Below are 18,815 nucleotides of genomic sequence, written 5' to 3' on the forward strand. Positions count from 1 at the left end.
GGTAAGATGTCCGAAGGTAGAATGTGTCAAACATGGAATGTCAATGGGGGGTAGGAATGTTCATAGGGTTCTAGCAGTGACCGGTATGTCACAATGTGGTAAGATGTCCGAAGGTAGAATGTGTCAAACATAGAATGTCAATGGGGGGTAGGAATGTTCATAGGGTTCTAGCAGTGACCGGTATGTCACAATGTGGTAAGGTGTCCGAAAGTAGGATGTGTCAAACATAGAATGTCAATGGGGGGTAGGAATGTTCATAGGGTTCTAGCAGTGACTGGTACGTCAGTTGCTGCCAGGACGTTAGGAGAAGAGGATGTAAATGGCTGCGCTGGGTCGTGGGCGCTTAAGATTCTAATACACCTTCATGTTCTACAATCATATGGAGTCCGGCTACTTACTTCACAGGACCATGCAACTCCCATCTCAACCCCCTTTTGTACATGGTCGTCTGGTGCACCCAAAGGGCTGTGCTGCACCACCCTCTGCCTCTAGCCCCACCTTCACCTAGGACCCCTCAAATGCTCGTTCCACCTATCTGCTCCCAGAGCCCACGCCACAGCTACCTGCTGGAGTTCTTCAACAGGGGGGGTTGATATAGTGCAAACTCAACCCGAAGGTATCAGAGACCAATATATGAGCACCAGTTGCATTACAGACGGACACATTCATTTTGTTAGACACAGGGAGATTAAGTGATTTGCCCAGAATCACAGGGTGTTGAGCGTCGTTGCCGAGACTAGAACCTGGGTCCCCAGCTTGGAGATCGACCACTCTAGCCGTTAAGCCACATTCACAAACAACACCCAGCTGCTGATACAGGCTTTGCTGCATAAGTAACTTCAGCCACCTCTGCCCGCCCTCACCTCCCAGCCCACCTGGCAGCCTTACTTTTCCGCTGTGCAATCCAGGGGTGCTTCTCCCGCCCCTGTCCGTCTGGCTCGTGCCCGTCGCCCTCCTCCTCGTCCTCCCCCTCGGACAGCAGGTCGGAGATCTGCTGTTGTAGGTCTGTGCTGATGTCGTTCTCCGCAAGGATGAGGGTCCGCAGGGTGGTTGGGTAGCTCTCCACCATGTCCAGAAGGATCTAGAGAGCAAAGGATTCTGGTCAGACAATCTGTCGTAGATGCAGTGTCGCAGGGGATTCTGGGAGGCCAGTACATCAGTGATCCTCACCTCCTTGAGCCCGAGCTCGAGCTCATTCCAGCTACAGAAGCAGGATGCAATCTCATACACACAATGAACACAGAGACATTTTAAGGCATGGGCAAAGTGGGCTCTGGCCTGGGGCCCCAGCCTTTCAGGGGGCCCCCTGATAGAGCTAGCTGTGTTATGGTGAGAGTCTTGTCCCGATGACCTTGAATAATTTTTAAACAGATTGTTTTAAATGCCGTTTTCCTATAGTTTATTCTTAATGTGGGTGATGTAGGAGTCTATTGCAGACATTTTGCATAGAAATGTTGTGTTTGTTTCATGCAACATCCATAAAAATGTTTTTTAGATCAAAACAGGGCCTGACATCTGAGAAATGGGAGAGTGTCACAGAGATTATTTGCAGTAATATTAGTGAGCTTCTGCTGTGTTACAATATTGAAAACACACGTCACTAGCCCTGAATATTAGAATTTGGACGAGTGTGCCTGTGCACTGCCATGACCTGGCCAAATAGGGCATGAAAAGGTTGAAATTGGATCATAAATTCAAAGCTGTTCCCAGGGGCCACCAAAGTACGTTTGGCTCAAGGCCTCCAAAATCCTTGAAATGTCTCTGAATGAATACATACAAGCAGGAGCACTCACACCCCCCACGCCCCATCTGAAACACAAACACCTGCCTGAGAGACCCACCTTGAGATTGCTCTGCGGAGTCAGTCCCACTCTGACTCAGATCCCTTGCTTCCACCCAACGCAGTGATCTTAGCAGCACTGGACTGACCCACAGAGCTGGATCGAGGGGGGCCGGTCTTCCAGTCCAAGCAGATGGACAATTTCTGGGGCAGAAAAAGTGGAAACCCCACAGTCTTGGCATAGATTTATTTACCGAAAGGGATTCGAGCAGGACCTGGGGCGCAAGCACAGCACATGTTTGGCAATTCCTTCTTTTCTTAGTTGTGGTCTATCAGGCACATGCATCATGCTATGATTTTGCGAGTCCTTAATTGTGAATATTAACGATTCGCAATTATGGACTTGCAAAATCCTATGCATGTAGGAATCGCTATAATAATAGCGATTCCTACACATTCCTTATTTGCGACTCGCAAATAGCGAGTCGCAAATAAGGAATAGCTTCCTATTCATTCCTATGGGCCTACAGGCCCATAGGAATGATTGGGAAATTGCAAGCGCAAGTTGCGAGTACCAATTGGTACTCGCAAATTGCTCATGCAATTTCAAGGGTGCAAGGGTGTCAAAAGGCCACCCTGTTGCACCCCTGAAATTGATCTGTGCACAAATGTTGCGCACACACATGTCCCAAGGACGTGCGTGTGTGTAACCTACACCTTTGAAAAATGCACTTTAGTGCATTTTTCAAAGTTTTTGCAAATTACCATGAAGTTCAACTTCATGGGGTAATTTGCGCCCCCAAGTAGCGAAATCGCTACTTCAAAGTGGTTCTTGCATTGCATTTAAGGAATCACAAAATGCGATTCCTTAAATGCAATCGCAATTTGAGAACTCGCAATTAATTGCGAATTCTCAAATTGCGAGGGCCTTGACCCTTGATGCATTGCAAAAGCTAATTTTGCGATCGCAAAAAGCTTGGATCCATGTGACATATTCAGTATACAAGAGGCCTTTGGAATTTAAAGTGTCATTGCTCCCTTTTGATATAGTTCTTTGTGGGGATGATTGTTTAAGGCATTTCCTATGATTTCTGAAGGGAAAATGAAGCCAGGGAAGAAATGATGGTTTGTCCCGGATCGCACCGTTTTTGGTTAGGCTGGAAGATGTGTATGATCTCACATTCTACAGTCCAAAGCGGTCTTGTATTGTGGTACATGCATAAAGGTATAGATCTGCAAGGTTCAGATGTGTTTCTGAAAGAGGGTGGCGGCGGCGGGGTTTGGAGGAAGGGGCACAAATACCGTAAATTGGTTCTAAAGTTATATTTAAATCACTATGACCTGGGCTGTTGTGTTTATATATTGTTACTAGCAACTAGTGATGTCATTGGACCGGAAGTAAGCAGTGTGTATTCAGCAGCTCAGGGTATAGCTCAAAGCTCGCCCCTCCTGCTAGTTTCACAAGAGTAGTCTTACAATGTGGAGAAGGGAACTCGAGGTGGGGCCTTTCACCGTGTGTTCCCCTGCGCTTCTAGGTTTCTTGTGTGGTGTAAATAACACCAGGCTAGACACGTATCTTCTCAGAAGAATGGAGACTGCATTCTCCCCTGGCTAGACACGGATCTTCTCAGAAGAATGGAGACCGCATTCTCCCCTGGCTAGACATGGATCTTCTCAGAAGAATGGAGACCGCATTCTCCCCTGGCTAGACATGGATCTTCTCAGAAGAATGGAGACCGCATTCTCCCCTGGCTAGACATGGATCTTCTCAGAAGAATGAAGACCGCATTCTCCCCTGGCTAGACACGGATCTTCTCAGAAGAATGGAGACCGCATTCTCCCCTGGCTCGGACCACTTGTTCTCCTGGACTCCTTTGGAGAGTAGACACCATCAGGCTGGTGAAGTATCTTTGCACTATGTGTGTCATTAAGCTGGAAAAATGCAAATGTGCAAACATACAAATAGATTGATGCTCCCATCCAATCAAATTGTAAATGCAGGTAAATGTCCGAATCTTGCCTCAGTTACATCAGCACATAGGACAGCTGTGTGAGCAGTGCTCACATACTGGAGACATCTATTGTTTGTTGGGGACCACAGGTCTGGACAGCATCCGTTTCCATTTAGTGAACCATACATTCCTTGTCTGAAACATTGTTTACATTGTTCAATTGGTGATGAAAAAGCTTCGATGACCTGCACTGCTTGTTAGCCTGTGCCTTTTCGATGACTGCAGCCCTCAGCGAACGGCACACAAGGATAACTCCTTTGAGTTCTTCATTTGTGAGATTTTTATCAAGATGTTCCACCTTATTTGAAAGTGGTGATGTTTGAATGTATAGTGTCTACCTCTGTGTGCCCTTTTGATGCCCTCTAGCGGACAGTGCCCACATACATCTTATTTATTCAGTGATGTGTGGTGTTTACTGTAAAAGAGTCATGCAGACACAGTAAATATAGCTTGGCAGTATCCTTTAATGGAGCTTGTAAATCAGCTTCCATGTCAATCCTAGTACATCAGTTAGGTGCCCCCTGTGCATTCCGTAAGCCTTAACATCCTTAACATTCTTTAGAATTAATGACATCATAATGTCATTTACACATTATTACATTCTCCTCCCTTCCCCCTAAAACAGATAAAATAAGATAAACAATATAGATAAAGTAAATAGACCAACATTGTTCAATTAGTCTTTTCGGTCTTTTTGAAATTCTTTCTGATCTTCTCTGTATCCATTCATCTTGTTGATCATTTGAATGTGTAATTCCTTGTTCAACATTTGGTGTAACTTTTTTAAAGAAAGACTTATTTCTTGTTATTGTTCTATTATCATTTCCTGCAGTCATTGCTGTACCTTGTATTCTTGTAATTTCCAAAGGTGTAGGGTGAAATCTGGTTTGCGATTTTTTTCACTTGTTGTTGTCGAACTAATACCAGGTCACCAACTTGATAATCTTGACTTCCTTTTTCTGCATAATATTTCATTTTTTCTTTTGCTTCTTTGTCCTTTTCTAGTACTTCATGGTGTACCTTTGGAGGAATTGAGGGCAACTGTGGTAGACGAGTTCGCCTTGATTGCCCAAACATTAAATCTGAAGGGCACTTTCCAGTTGATACATGCGGAGTATTTCTATAATCTCTTAAGATTTGCTATAGTGCTTGATTTACTGAAATTTGTGAAAGTTTCGCTCTTTATACTGCTTTTTTAATAGTTGCCATCAATCTTTCTACCATTCCATTTGCTCTACGCCACATTGGAGTTAACTTTCTGTGTATTATTCCCAAATAGTTCATACATTTTCCAAATTCCTCTCCGCTAAACGGTGGCCCATTGTCTGTCTTCAATATATTAGGTATTCCCCATGTCGAGAATATTTCATCTAATACTGGAAGCACCGTTGAAGTGGAGATAGAAGATATTAGTTTTACAATTAGAAAACGAGAATATTCATCTACTATAGCTAGCAAATAATGTCTAGAGTCTAATGGTCCATACAAATCTGCTGCTAGATTTGACCATACAGCATCTGGTAGATCTGACATATGTAATTCTTCAACTCCTTTTTCTTTTACAGTGCATTGACAGACATGACAAGAGTGAATAATTTATTCTACCTGTTTATCTAGCCTTGGAAACCATAATTTTTCTCTTAGAATTTTTTTTGTTGCTGAGACACCTCAATGACTTTCGTGAGCTAAATCAATCACACGACATTGAAGACTCTCTGGTATTATTATTTTAGTTCCTCTGAGTAGTATTCCTGATGAGGTTATAGACAGTTCTGAACTTATGTTTTATGAATGCTAGTATATCATTTTTTTTACATTCCTTTGAAATTGACTTCCATTGGTTATCAATCTCCACTTGCTTTCATGCAAGATTCTTTTTACTTCTTGGAGAGTACGGTCTTTTTCTGTTTCCTCAATTAGTTCACTTTGTTTAACAATTCCTGGAACTTCTGATCTTACTATAAAATGTATGCATTCTTCCACCTCTAGCTGATGTTCATCTATGGCTTTAGATGGATGCCTGGATAAATAATCTGCTGGATTGTGTTCTTTTCCTGGTTTATGGATAATTTTGAAATCATAATCCATGAGACTCATTTCCCATCTTTCAATACTTGGGGGCATTTTTGTTTTAGGATTTCCAAAAATAGAAACTAGTGCCTGATGATCAGTGATAATCACAAATGATTTTCCATAAATAAAATCATGAAAATGTTCACATGCCCAAACAACAGCTAAACGTTCTTTCTCGGGCTGCGAATACCTTTGTTCTATTTCAGATAAACTTTTACTAGCATGTGAAACTACATATCTTGGACTTTCTCTTCCAGGTTTATGCTGTACTAATATCGCACCTAAGCCTACAGGACTGGCATCCACTATTAGTTCTGTACATAGATGTGGGTCAAAATATTTTAAATTTGCTGCATTTGTTATTTCCATCAGTATCTTTTTTTGGAACAATGACAATAGGACTTACCCAAGGTGTTGGTCCTGTTACCTCTTCAATTATGTCTTGCCCAAGTAGTGATTTTATTTCTTTTTTTACTTTTCCTTGCATGTGGATTGGCACTCTTCTATGCATTTGTGCTATTGGCTTTATTGCTTCATTTATGTGTAGGGTAATTTCCTTTCCTTTAAATTTGCCTAGTCCTTCAAATAATTTAGGATATTTCTTTAAAATTGGATGATCCGTTGAAATATTACAATTCATTGCCAACAAACCCATTAGTTGAGCAGTTATATTGCTTAATAAACAAGGACCTGGAACTTCACCTTGCAACACATGCACATCTTCTTTACTTGTTGTGTTTCCATATTTTAAAATTTCTTCAAATTTTCCTAGGCACAGAACTGGATGTTTGGCACCCCATTGAAAAACACTAACATTTGATGGCGTCAATATAGGTTGCTTTTTTAATTTTCATATATTCAGTTATGCACATTAGGTTACATGTTGCTCCGCTGTCCAAGACAAAAGGGACTTCTTGTAACCCAACTAATAAATTTACAGATGCGTTTTTAAAAATATTTTTTCTTTTAATCATATTAATTTGTTGACAAATGCTATTTTCTTGCATTGTGTTACTTTCTTGCATCATATATAATTTTTCTAATTGCTCAACTTCTTCTTCAGATTCTCCTTCAATCTCTTCCATGTGTCTTATGTATTTTGTACTTCCAATTTTTTTTTAATCAGATTGGCCTGTTTCCAACTCTCTTTATTTTCTTTTTTAAATCTGCACACACTTGCAAAATGATTGTATCCTTTGCATTCTTTACATTGTTGTCCTATTGCTGGACATTTTTTTTTATGTGGGAACTGAAATCCACACCTGTAGCACGATCTTTTCCCTTTAAACTGTATTTCATTTTTTTTTCAACAATTGTTTTCTTCGACATTTCTCTAATTTGTTCGATTGCTTTGATTCTTCCTTCTTCCATATTTGTAGCATGTTTTTGAGCCTGTGTTTCCGTTTTTGCCATGTAAATTATTTCTTGTAAATCATATTTTTTTCCAAGAGTTTTTTTCTAGATTTTATTGAGTTACATCCTTGTATCACTCTTAGTCGAATGGCTTCTTCGTTATTAAATTTTTCAAATTCACAAAATGTAACTAATTTTTTAAGTCTCGTAACAAAGTTATCCATTGATTCATTTTCTTGTTGGCATGCTATGTTAAAATTATATCTTTCAAAATCTATGTTTCTCTGAGGATCACATTTTGCATTTAGACATTTCATAATTCCTTCATAGGTGTTTTTTTCATCTTCTGGAAATGTGGTTATTAGGTCTTCAACATCATCACCAAAACTCCTTGAATAGTTCTGTTTTTGTTGTTGTTTTTTTTAGGAGGAGGTCACTCAGTAATCTGCTTCTTGCGCAGGTCCAGTGTAGTCCATGTAACTCCTAGAATCATATAATTTTGGTTGTAGTACTCTGAAATTTTCAAATGGCCAACGCTCAGCAACAGTCAGTAGTAAAAAAAAAAAATCTTTAAGAAACTCCCACAGCACGTTTCTTTTAGCAGAAAATCTTCACTTTTTGTAGGTGTTCTCATCCCATCCTCGTCGCCATTGTATAAGAGTCATCCAGACACAGTAAATATAGTTTGGCAGTATCCTTTTATTGGAGCTTGTAAATCAACTTTCGTGTCAATCCTACTACATCAGTTGAGTGCCCCCTGTGCATTCCTTAAGCCTTAACATCCTTAACATTCTTTAGAAATAATGACATCATTATGTCATTTACACATTATTTCATTTACATTCTTTCCCTTACAAATCAAAGTAAGCTACATTGAACTAATCTCTAATCTTCAGTAGGGTGCTGTCCGCCGTAAAGCGCTTCAGTGCATTGTCAGTAGTACTATCTATGCGCTATACAAATACATGACAATACAACGTGTTCCAAATACACCATTACGACCACTATGTTTGGCGACACAAATGTTAAGAGAAGTGTCCTAGAAATGGTTGCATAAAAGCAGCGCAAACCTTTAGCGAAGGCCAGGGTCCAGCATAGCTATGCAGACCTACTCCGGTGGTGAAGGAGTTAAATAGGTGGCGCTACAAATGCTGACAGTGTTTTACATAAACTGTTTCTAATTAGCTTTAGATGTGCCTGTACGTACTGCCTGCAGCAGAGGGTTCCTCAGCAGCAGCGCTTCATCAGCGGCACGTGCTGTGGTGGCTCGAGTACAAGAGCACGCGGGAAGACAAGGAAATAGACAAAGGACCACTGCACTTAAAAACAACAATTTTCCCTCCTGTGATGTGATCGAGGCCGTTGTGCCATAAAACCCTCCAGATTCTATGTGACAGACCAGCGGCTGCGGGGAACTGAGGCGAAATCATATGGGAGCCGGACCGACTCCTACATACTGCATCATGGAACTGAGGTGGGCTTGTGAGTCCGTGGCTGTACATGAGAAGAAAGGCCGGGTCTGCCGCGGGTCCCGCGCGGCAGCCAGCGGAGGAAAATCGCGGACTGCGGGTTTCTGACTAAGCGGAACGAACCATCTTGACCCCCCCCCACCCCCCGATCACTCCTGAGGTGAGGAGTGATCGGACCTGGCTTCCCTGAGACCCGTGGGAAACCCATAGGCCGCTGGGGATGCTCCTCCATCTTCCGGGCGGACCAGGTGTGCGGGCCCTGCGGCAAAATGGGCACGGCCCCCCCCGCCCCCTTCACCCCCATCTGTAGTGTCACACGGTCTAGTTGTTGAGAGACCGCCACACTGCATCCGCGTGGCCTGCGGGGTATGAATAAAAGGAGCCGCCTGCTCGGGGGCGTGGTCTCCAAACTCACTACGTGTTGTGGGCTCCATGTGTGTTCGCCGGCTCCGTGCTAAGCGGCCTACTGTGTGCCCCAGAGCCCGAGCATACGGCACGTTACACTGGCGACGAAGGCGGGACGTCTAAAGACCCGTGCCCCAGCTACCGAGCGCCCGCCGCGCACCGGAGAAAAAAAATACAAAACAAAAGTGGATCGGAGTGCCGAAAGTCAGCGCGTGCGCGCATGTACACCAGGCCTCACAGAAGGCACCCGGCCTCGCAGCATCGTCGAGAAAGGGGGAAGGAAATACGGTGAGTGTATCCGCACACGTTTCCCCACAAGGACAGCCAGCCTATTACAATAGGGAGCTACAAATAAGTCCAAGGCCGAACTGACCCCAGTAAAGGCCCACCAAGAGTTAACTGAGCCCCAAGGGAGGCTGCTGAAGGAAGAAGGAAAAGGGAAAAGACAGAACACATGTCCACAGTGCACCCCACTTGGGGATCCACTACCACCGAACTGCAACAGGCCCAAAATAACATAGAGTCACAGGGTAAGAGGCATTGCTACTCACTCTGAGCCACCACAACCGATATCACCAGCAAGCAAGAGAGGGATAAACCACCTGCCCCACGAAGACAAGGTAGCGACCAACAAGGGGCACAATGGGAGACAACGACCAGGGGGCAGCACCAGGCCCAGGGGCCGCACCAGGCCAAGCAGCAGTGCCAGCCCACGCTCCATTCCAACACGTGGCATCAGGAGTCCTGCCCCCGTTCAGTGAGCTGGAAGACCCTGCGACAGCCTCTCCCCGATGGAAGATCTGGATAGAACGGCTCAACAACTACTTTATCGCAACCAGGGAGACGGACGACGCAGTGAAAAGATTCCTACTCCTGCATTATGCCGAGGACAAAATCTTCAAGCTATCAAAACATTTGCCCAACACAGGAGCAGCCGCTGGTTATAACGCGGCGGTGGCCGCCTTCGACGCCCATTTTGTTCCTCAGTTGAACCCAGATTTCGAACGGTTCAAGTTTCGCCAAGCTCGACAGAGAGAGGGGGAGTCGATGGACGTATTTTATGCCTGGCTTCGTGAACTCGTCAGCACATGCACAGAAGATGACCAGCCAAAGGAAATACGCGCGCAACTGATCCAATGGTGCCGAGATAAGACGTTGAGAGGACTCATCCTGCGCCAACCCAAGATCGCGCTCGAAGATATGCTAGTACTAGCAAGGTCACACGACCTATCAGCAGCCAGAGCAAACGAGATGGACCAAGCACTTGTCAAACCCCAGGGACGGTCCGAAACTATCAAAACAGAACGGGCAGACGCTCTCCGAGTCAAGCCAAGAGGAGACTCATTCAGAAGTCCAAAGCCGGAAGGGACCAAGCCAAGGTGTGGGTACTGTGGACATGAACCACACGCCGCAAAAGACTGCCCCGCGCAAGGAAAAATGTGCACCAACTGTGGAATACCCAACCACTTTGCCTCCGTATGCCGAAGACGCATCAGAGGCCGCGAAATCAGTAACCGAAGGAATGCCGCCAGAGGACCTGAAAAGGAAGGGTAGGAGATACCAGGAGGCAAGTGAAGACCCGTCGGACGATGACGACGGAGAGGCGTACCTGATCTTGTTTGCGCGGGAGCTCAAGTTACGCCACAGGCCTCAACCAACGTGCGTGGTCCACGTGGCGGGAACGGAAGTGAAAGCAGTCATCGACACAGGTGCCACAGTCAATGCGATGGGCCTCCAACAATATCGACGCCTAAGACCCTGCCCTCCAGTGAAGCCATCCAAAACCAAGATCTACCCCTATGGAGCGGACACCCCTCTTCCATTGAAAGGAAAGATAACAGTTCCCGTCAAGGCAGACGACTTTGAAGTAACGACGGCAATCCACGTCATTGATAGGGAAGCGGACACCCTACTAAGCAGTCACACCGCAGAAGAACTTGGACTGATTTCCTTCGCAAGGAGAATCCAGACCCATCAAGTAGAGGAGCTGCTCAATCAGTTCCCTGAGCTATTCCAAGGACTGAGACGTATCAAATGCGACCTGGTCAAAATACACATTGACAAAACAGTCGTCCCAGTCGCCCTGTGACACAGGAGAGTTCCATTCCACCTGCGGCCGCTAGTGGAAAAAGAGCTAGAGACCCTGGAGAAACAAGGCGTTATTGAAAAAGTGTCGGGACCAACACCCTGGGTGTCCCTAATGGTCATCGCGGAAAAGCCGAAGCAGCCAGGAGCCATACGACTCTGCATCGACATGAGGTTGCCCAACATAGCAATACGGAGGGAACGCCATATCACGCCAACAATGGATGATATTATCGCAGACGTAAATGGGTCAAAGTCGTTCTCGAAAATCGACTTAAACGCAGGATACCACCAGCTCCCGTTATCTAAGGAAAGCCGCTACATCACCACGTTCAGCACCCACCTGGGGCTACGAAGATATAAAAGACTCAACTTCGGAATATCTTCAGCAGCGGAAGTGTTCCAAAACACGATACGAGAAATGTTGTCAGGTTTACCCGGGGTGTTCAACGTCAGCGACGATATTTTAATCCACTCCGCGACGGCCGCGGATCACTACAAACACCTCCGCAACACCCTAACACGCCTCAAAGAACACGGGGCGACCTTACACAAGGACAAGTGCCAGTTTTTTCAGCCTTCCCTGGAGTTCTTTGGGTATGTGTTCAACCAAGAAGGCATCCAGGTAGACCCAAGGAAATCACAATCCATCAAGGACGCACCCGCACCGACAACACCGACCGAGGTGCGCAGCTTTCTAGGTATGGCAACATACTGCGGGAGATTCATCCCAGGATTAGCCACTCGAGTAGAACCCCTACGAGCCCTCACAAGATCGGACGCTAAGTGGCAATGGGGACAGAAAGAAGAGGAAGCATTCCAAGGAATAAAAGATGCTCTTCTAGGAGAAGCCACGCTGGCATATTTTGACCCAACAAAGCGAACGGAAGTACTCGTGGATGCAAGCCCAGTAGGGCTCGGTGCAGTGCTGGCCCAGGAACACGAACCAGGTCGCTGGGTAGCATTATCCTTCGCCAGTAAGTCCCTGACACCTACAGAAACCAGATGCGCTCAAATTGAACGAGAAGCGTTGGCCATCAAGTGGGCCTGCAACCACTTCCATCTATACCTAAAGGGACAACCGTTCACGATGGTCACAGACCACCAACCACTAGTGCCACTTTTCAGAGGGACGGCGCCGCACCCACCTCCGCGTATCGAGAGATGGGCAGTTCAACTACAACCGTATGAAATGGAGGTGGTATACCGGCCAGGAGCCAAAAACCCTGCAGACTTTTTATCCAGACACCCCGTCCCGGTTGACACACAGGAGGACATGGAAGACGTCGAACAGTACGTGCACCTAATATCCACAGCGGCCTGCCCCCAGAACATGACTCTGGAGGACATCAAAGAGGCAGCCACCACAGATGGGGTGTACAAGAAGACTCTGCAAGCAGTCCAGGAAGGATCGTGGACAAACTATCTGCGACAAGCTAACTCCTGGAGTCAGGAAGAGCGAGAACACACAGTGAAAATGTGGCACATACGAAACGATCTCAGCGCCACAAGCGACGGAATCCTGCTCCGAGGACCCAGGCTGGTGATACCGCGAGCCCTGAGGCACAAGGCGATGCAGCTGGCCCACGGAGGGCATCAAGGAATCACAAAAATGAAAGCCAGAATGAGGGAGAAAGTCTGGTTCCCGGAGCTAGAGAACATGGTGGTAGAATATGTCCGGCGATGCCCGTTGTGTCAGTTGACCAGCAGCCCAGAAAAACCTGTTCCGGTGATCACCGAAGACGTTTGCACCGTCCCATGGTCAAGAGTAAGCATAGACTTTGGGAGCTTCCCCGGAAGGAAACACACTCTGGTGCTCGTGGATGCGTTCTCGAAGTACCCCATAGTAGAGCCAGTGGCATCCACAGCGTTCGCCCAAATAGAACCCATCCTAGAGAAGGTGTTTGCCATGTTCGGGTTCCCACACGAAATCCGCAGCGACAACGGACCACCATTTCAGGGAGCCGAGTTTGCCACCTTTCTAAGACAAAGAGGAATACATCACCGGCGGATAACCCCTCAGTGGCCGCAAGCCAACGGCGATGTAGAACTCTTTATGTGCACACTAAACAAAGTGTTTCGCATTGCGGGCGTAGAACAAGCGGACCCAGAAAAACGACTCCACGAATTTCTGAGGGAATACCGAAGCTCACCACACTGCACCACCCAGAGAAGTCCGTGGGCACTGATGCTTCATGGCCCACGGAGAGATCTACTTCCCACCTGCCCAGGGTGGTCGCCACCCCCAATGGAGGCAGAGGACGTGCAAGACCGGAGAGCCCACCGAAATCAACAAGCAAGTCTCCGTCGCCGGGCCGCACCGAGGACACTCCACAGGGGGACCACCATCCTCCTGAAGGACCGCCGACCCGGAGGAAAATTTAGAACGAACTATGAACCAGGGCCCTGGACAGTCACCGCGAATCGCGGGACCATAATAACCACCCAAAAAGGAGGAGAGGAGGTATCCCGAAACGTGTCCTGGTTCAAGGAAGTGTCCCCAGAACACCACGGGGGCGTACACCAAGTGACCAACAGATGGCGCACCGACACCAGAGACCGTGGAGACCACCACCGGATCTGTGGTCAGCCCAGCCCTAGAGAGCAGACTTCCCACCAGTCCGCGATTGCGATGCTCTCCGCAACGGTATAGTCTAAGGCCGAATCCTCGTCCCAGCCAGCGGTTGAAGGACTTCGCCTGCTGAAGACGTCCCGAAGCGGCAGGCGGAAGACACGCAAGTACCACCACTTATGTGGTTGAACTGTCTGAACTATTTGAGTGGTGATTTTGTTTTCATTTGACCAAGTTGGATAGGGATGTAGTGTCTCACGGTCTAGTTGTTGAGACACCGCCACACTGCATCCGCGGGCCAGGCGTGGCCTGCCGGGTACGAATAAAAGGAGCCACGCGCTCGGAGGCATGGTCTCCAAACTCACTGCGTGTTGTGGGCTCCATGTGTGTTTTCCGGCTCCACGCTAAGCGGCCTACTGTGTGCCCCAGAGCCCGAGCATAGGGCACGTTACACCATCTACAGTCCGGGCCCACAGAAGCCGCCACACAGGGGCTATCATTGTACTTCTCGGCGGCATCTCGATTCACTCACCAGAGATCGCCATTAAATATTAGCATACATGTCAACATTTCAGATGAGCAAAGTGGGAGATTTTTGAAAAAAAAATCGGGAGAATGGGGCCTTGAATCAGGTTACTGTCATGTATGGGCTTTGGAAGTGTGCTGCTGTAGGACTGGACATTTGAAACGCAAATGCACGTTTTTTTCTTACCTTTCAGAAGCATGGAGAGCAATGGCAGGCAGAGAGAGGGTGATGCAAGTGTTGTGCACTGGCCTGCTGGCAGGTTGCTGGCAGTGCATACCCTCCCCCCCCCACCCCCCCCCCCCCTCCGTGTGTGGCAGCTCGGGTTGTAACAGCTTCCCCAGCCGCCCCTGACAGGTCTTTAAAAGACCATTCGCTTGTTAATTGGGCTTTGTTGGTTTTTCACCCCTTCTATAGTCCCTGCATCGCCACTCTGACTATTGCTGGAAGAATTAGCACGTTACACAATACCAAGCCCTGTCAGCTGAAACCCGAGGAATCAGGTTTTTGCTTGCAGGAATCGGGAGGCGGGAGACTAGCCTTGAAATCGGTAGTCTCCCGCCTGAATCGGGAGGGTTGGCATGTCTGTATTAGGCTAAAGACATTCAATATCCCTCCTGGCCTCCCCCCAGAAACTACGGAAGTCGGAGGTGGCGTGGAGGGTTGTGGGGAGGAGTTGAGGGCCCAGGGATTGACGATAGTTGGACAGTGAAACCTACGAGTGGCTGTTACCACTAGCCCTGCAGGAATATTCTTTCCAGTCTCTAGCGCTGTGCGGGGACGAGGAACAATGCCTCCCATAATTTAGGGTGAACACAGCGGAGCACATAGAGATGCAATGCCTGATTCCAACATGGCGGCTGTCCGAACCACGAACAATCCACTTTAGAGCAGGTAGCGGCGGGGCTGGTGGTGTCTGCAGGGATACCAAAGGGGCACATAGAGGCTTAGTGAGCAGTTCGCTCTGGTTGATGGAGGCATCTGGGGGCACCACAGGAGGTACACCTCTGCATCTGCGTGCCTGACTTCAACATGGCCGGTGCAAGAAACAACCACAGGCACACTGAAACCTACCTACAGTCGTCGACCCCCGCTTAACCATCAGACAGCGGCCCCAATCCCCCACCCCCCCACTAAACCTAATAAACCGGTGATGACCAAATACCGCGAAGCGGTGTGAGGGAGCTGCCACTGTATTTGGAGACACCCTACCTGAGGTGAGCTCAGCGGAGGCGCGGGGGATGGGCGAGATGCAATACAAGTGGTGCGCCCATGCCAAATAAGCTGGAGACTGGGTTGTCCTACAACCTTGGAATCTGTCCCTTCCATCTCTCCTCTCACCACTTTTGTCCTGAGGACCAGCTGGAGAATGTAGCGGACGGCACTTCCCAATAACACCAGGACCGGTGCCTTTCGATGGAACTTTGATGATGATCCCCTGGGTGGATACCATAACTGTTTGTACTTACCTCGGAGACCGAGCAACCTTGGCCGATGCCCGGTGGAGCTGTCCTATGCAGCTATAGAGGAGTTTTGGCTCTGGTTCACCCCCTCGGCCGACACCTACCCAGCTGGACATCTGACATTGTTTTCCTCGTTGCCCCGTTGTGTTTCCTTCCCTCCCCCGCATATCATGTTTTTGTTTTCTCCTATGTCTTTACTTGAAGCCTGTAATTGATGTAACTATGTAACCTGTAACACTTTGATCCTCATGTAAAGCGCTCTAATACCTCCGGGTCTAGCCAGCGCTATATAAAACTTCGCAAATAAATAAATAAATCTTTATACAGTGTCCCCTTTCAACCACCTTAAATGCATCCCATTATGTAGACATGTGTGTGGCAGTTCCCTCATTGGAAGCAAAGCAAAAAGAGTATTTCCTCTCTACAGGGTGACCATGCCTCCAGGCATCCCTAAGGCACATGCCCGCCTGCCAATCTTTGAAATCAGCGGGCAGCCCTATGTACAGCCATTCCTGGTAGTGGAAGAGTGGTGCAGTCTATAATATCTCTTACACAGTTAAAGTCTCCCCAGATCTGGGGACACATTGATCGTGCAACAGCTCAGGGGGCAAGTGGCTAAAAACTCTATTCGTTGCACGTTCAGGGCTCAGAATGCTATAATGGACAAAGGTTGGCCATCTAGAAGCCCCTCCAGCACCACGTATCTGCCAGCGGAGTCTATCTGTGTGCGCTGCATCACATAGGGGAACCCTGGCGCCACCCAGATCAGCACTCCTTCCATATACAGAGTATGTGGGGCCTGCCCAAGTCTGTTTCCTTTTTTTATTATTAGAGGGGAGGGAGGCCACGTGGTCCTCCTCCCAGAGCCTTAAAAAGGGCCTGGTGACCCCATTCCCCAGGATTGTGTGTGTTTTTTGTTTTAAAGGGGATGGGGTACCCCCCCTTCCTGAGCCTTTTCCAGCCCTGGAGCCTGCATTATTAAAGGTGGGTGACCTCTGCCTACCCAGGGCACCCAACATACACTCGCGGGGGGCTGTGGGGGAGCCCCAGGGCCCCCACGGCTCCAGCCAGCTGCCCACATGTAGCAGGAGCCGGCATTACCCCCCCCCCCCCCCCTCAAGGAGCAGCTACTTATGCTGCTCATTCAGGGTGGGAGCAATCTCTTGATCTGTTTCCCTGCCCCTATGAGTGCGGGCAGTAAAACGGATCAAAAGTCTGCTCCTGCATGGCAGGAGATTTAAAAATTCTCCCGCCAGACGGAAGCAAACACAGGTTTCCCTGCCCACGCCACTGCGGACAGGGAAACCAATGTGTCCTGGGGTTGGGCTCACCGGAACACAGCTAGTGAGCCGACTCTGGGGGATTGGCTCCCTAGGGCCATAGAAGGCCAAGATAAGTGGGGGGGGGGGCGCACGGCCCCCTTTTTTTTTCTTTCATAAAGCTTATCGACCATGGGGAATGGGGTCCCTGAGGCCTTTAGAGGGAAATTTTGGCCCTAGGGTTGGGCTCCTGGGAGCTTGTGATGACTCGGGATGGGGGGCTACGTGGCCCAACGTGGCCCAATAAAACATTTAACTTTCCTGTGATCCATCTTGGGAAGAAGAAAGAAAGAACAAGGAAAAAGTATATTGATGCAAGATTGATGGAGAGCAGTTCATAACTGGTAGGCTGTTAGGTAGGTTTGTGTGACCAGATGAGTGCACCCATGTTCTTTTGCACACACTGGGACAATCACTGCACAATGTTTTGTTAAAAATGTTATTTACCCTTATGTTAGCAGAATTCAGGAGCCGAAGACTTGGAGCATCTCACTCGCTCCATGGCGGCATACGGGACCATAAGCAAAACATGTTTCCTGGTGCAAATTAAATATTACGTGCCAGATCTGTGTGCCTCTCGCACAGCCAAACAATATGTGATGGGTCCCATTGTTGATGCACACAATCCTGAGTGCGATCATTGCACTCGTCTGCTGTGGCGACGCCAAAAGGCGGGCCACTCCCACATATAGACTCCGCTACAAACAAATGTACCCCTTTGGACTGGAAGCACAGGCTACCACCGCTCATCACTTCGGCATGTATGTACTGCCACACAATAGTTCACACTATGGAACAGCACAGGACACAACTCGAGGTCTGACACACTAGAAGGTATTCGCTGCGCACCGGATGAGTTGGTGACGGGAAACATCCGAAACAACAGGGCCAGAGCCACGAGTTCCGAAAGCCCGCAAGCTGAACAACGACTTTGCCTTAACCACGCATGTTCGCGTTTATGGCAAAGTCAGTCTAGTGTTCAGGATGGGCGGGGAGAGAGGAGCGTCGAAAGTTAACAGGGCAGGTAAGAGGGGTGTCAGGGTAGTTTTCAGGTGGTGGGGTGTTCGGGGTAGTTTTTAGGGTGTCGGGGGTTCGCGGTAGCTTTTAGTGGGTGGGGGGTTAGGTTTAGTTTTTAGGGGGTGGAGGGGTTTGGGGTAGATTTTAAAGGAGTGGAGGGGTTCGGGGTAGTTTTTAAGGGGTGGAAGGGTTCGGGGTAGTTTTTAGGAGGATTGGGTGTATTTAGGGCTCAGGGGAGAGGGAGGGGGTGGTAACCTTAGCCATGGATAGCCGTTTGCCATGCATGCCTTTACCATGAAAATTAGTAGTGAAGGAATGCGTGGTAAAGCAATTCATGGGTAAGACGCGGTCGTTGTAGAGACCGCATTGTAAAGGTAGATGGGGTAGAGGAACTCGTTGTTCCAACATACAACTGTTGGTGACTGACTAGCAGGACTCAGTCCACACGAGGGTAGATTGCATCCCAAACTCATTGCCGAAAGAAAGGCGCAGTGGGTAACACGAGACCGCATGCAGTAACGTCATTTATAACATTAGGAGCGCCTAGCACCAACGGGCATGAATGGTCATAGAACGAGTCCTCAGCACCAGTGTTCCAACAGCACCGCGTGCTAGGGAAGCGCGCGCACATCCACAGGAGGGAGGGGCCAAGGGGGGGGAAAGAGGCAAAGGATCACTGTATTTGATAATAACTACAATATTTAACAAGATACTACGCATTCCCCAGTGGGGGATGCTCAGCCA

General features: G+C 47.9%; 1 protein-coding gene across 1 annotated transcript in view; it reads right to left on the minus strand.

Annotated features, from left to right (window-relative positions):
• The window catches only part of LRRC73 (leucine rich repeat containing 73), a 91,837-nt gene that overhangs the window by 22,065 nt on the left and 50,957 nt on the right, over window positions 1–18,815 (minus strand). Inside the window, exon 5 of the mRNA XM_085610318.1 lies at window positions 889–1,081. Coding sequence (XP_085466444.1) covers window positions 889–1,081 — 193 coding nt within the window. The remainder of the gene's footprint in view (window positions 1–888; window positions 1,082–18,815) is intronic.

This window comes from Triturus cristatus, chromosome 6 (assembly GCF_964204655.1).
Source record: "Triturus cristatus chromosome 6, aTriCri1.1, whole genome shotgun sequence".
In the NCBI taxonomy this organism is placed as follows: Eukaryota; Metazoa; Chordata; class Amphibia; order Caudata; family Salamandridae; genus Triturus; species Triturus cristatus.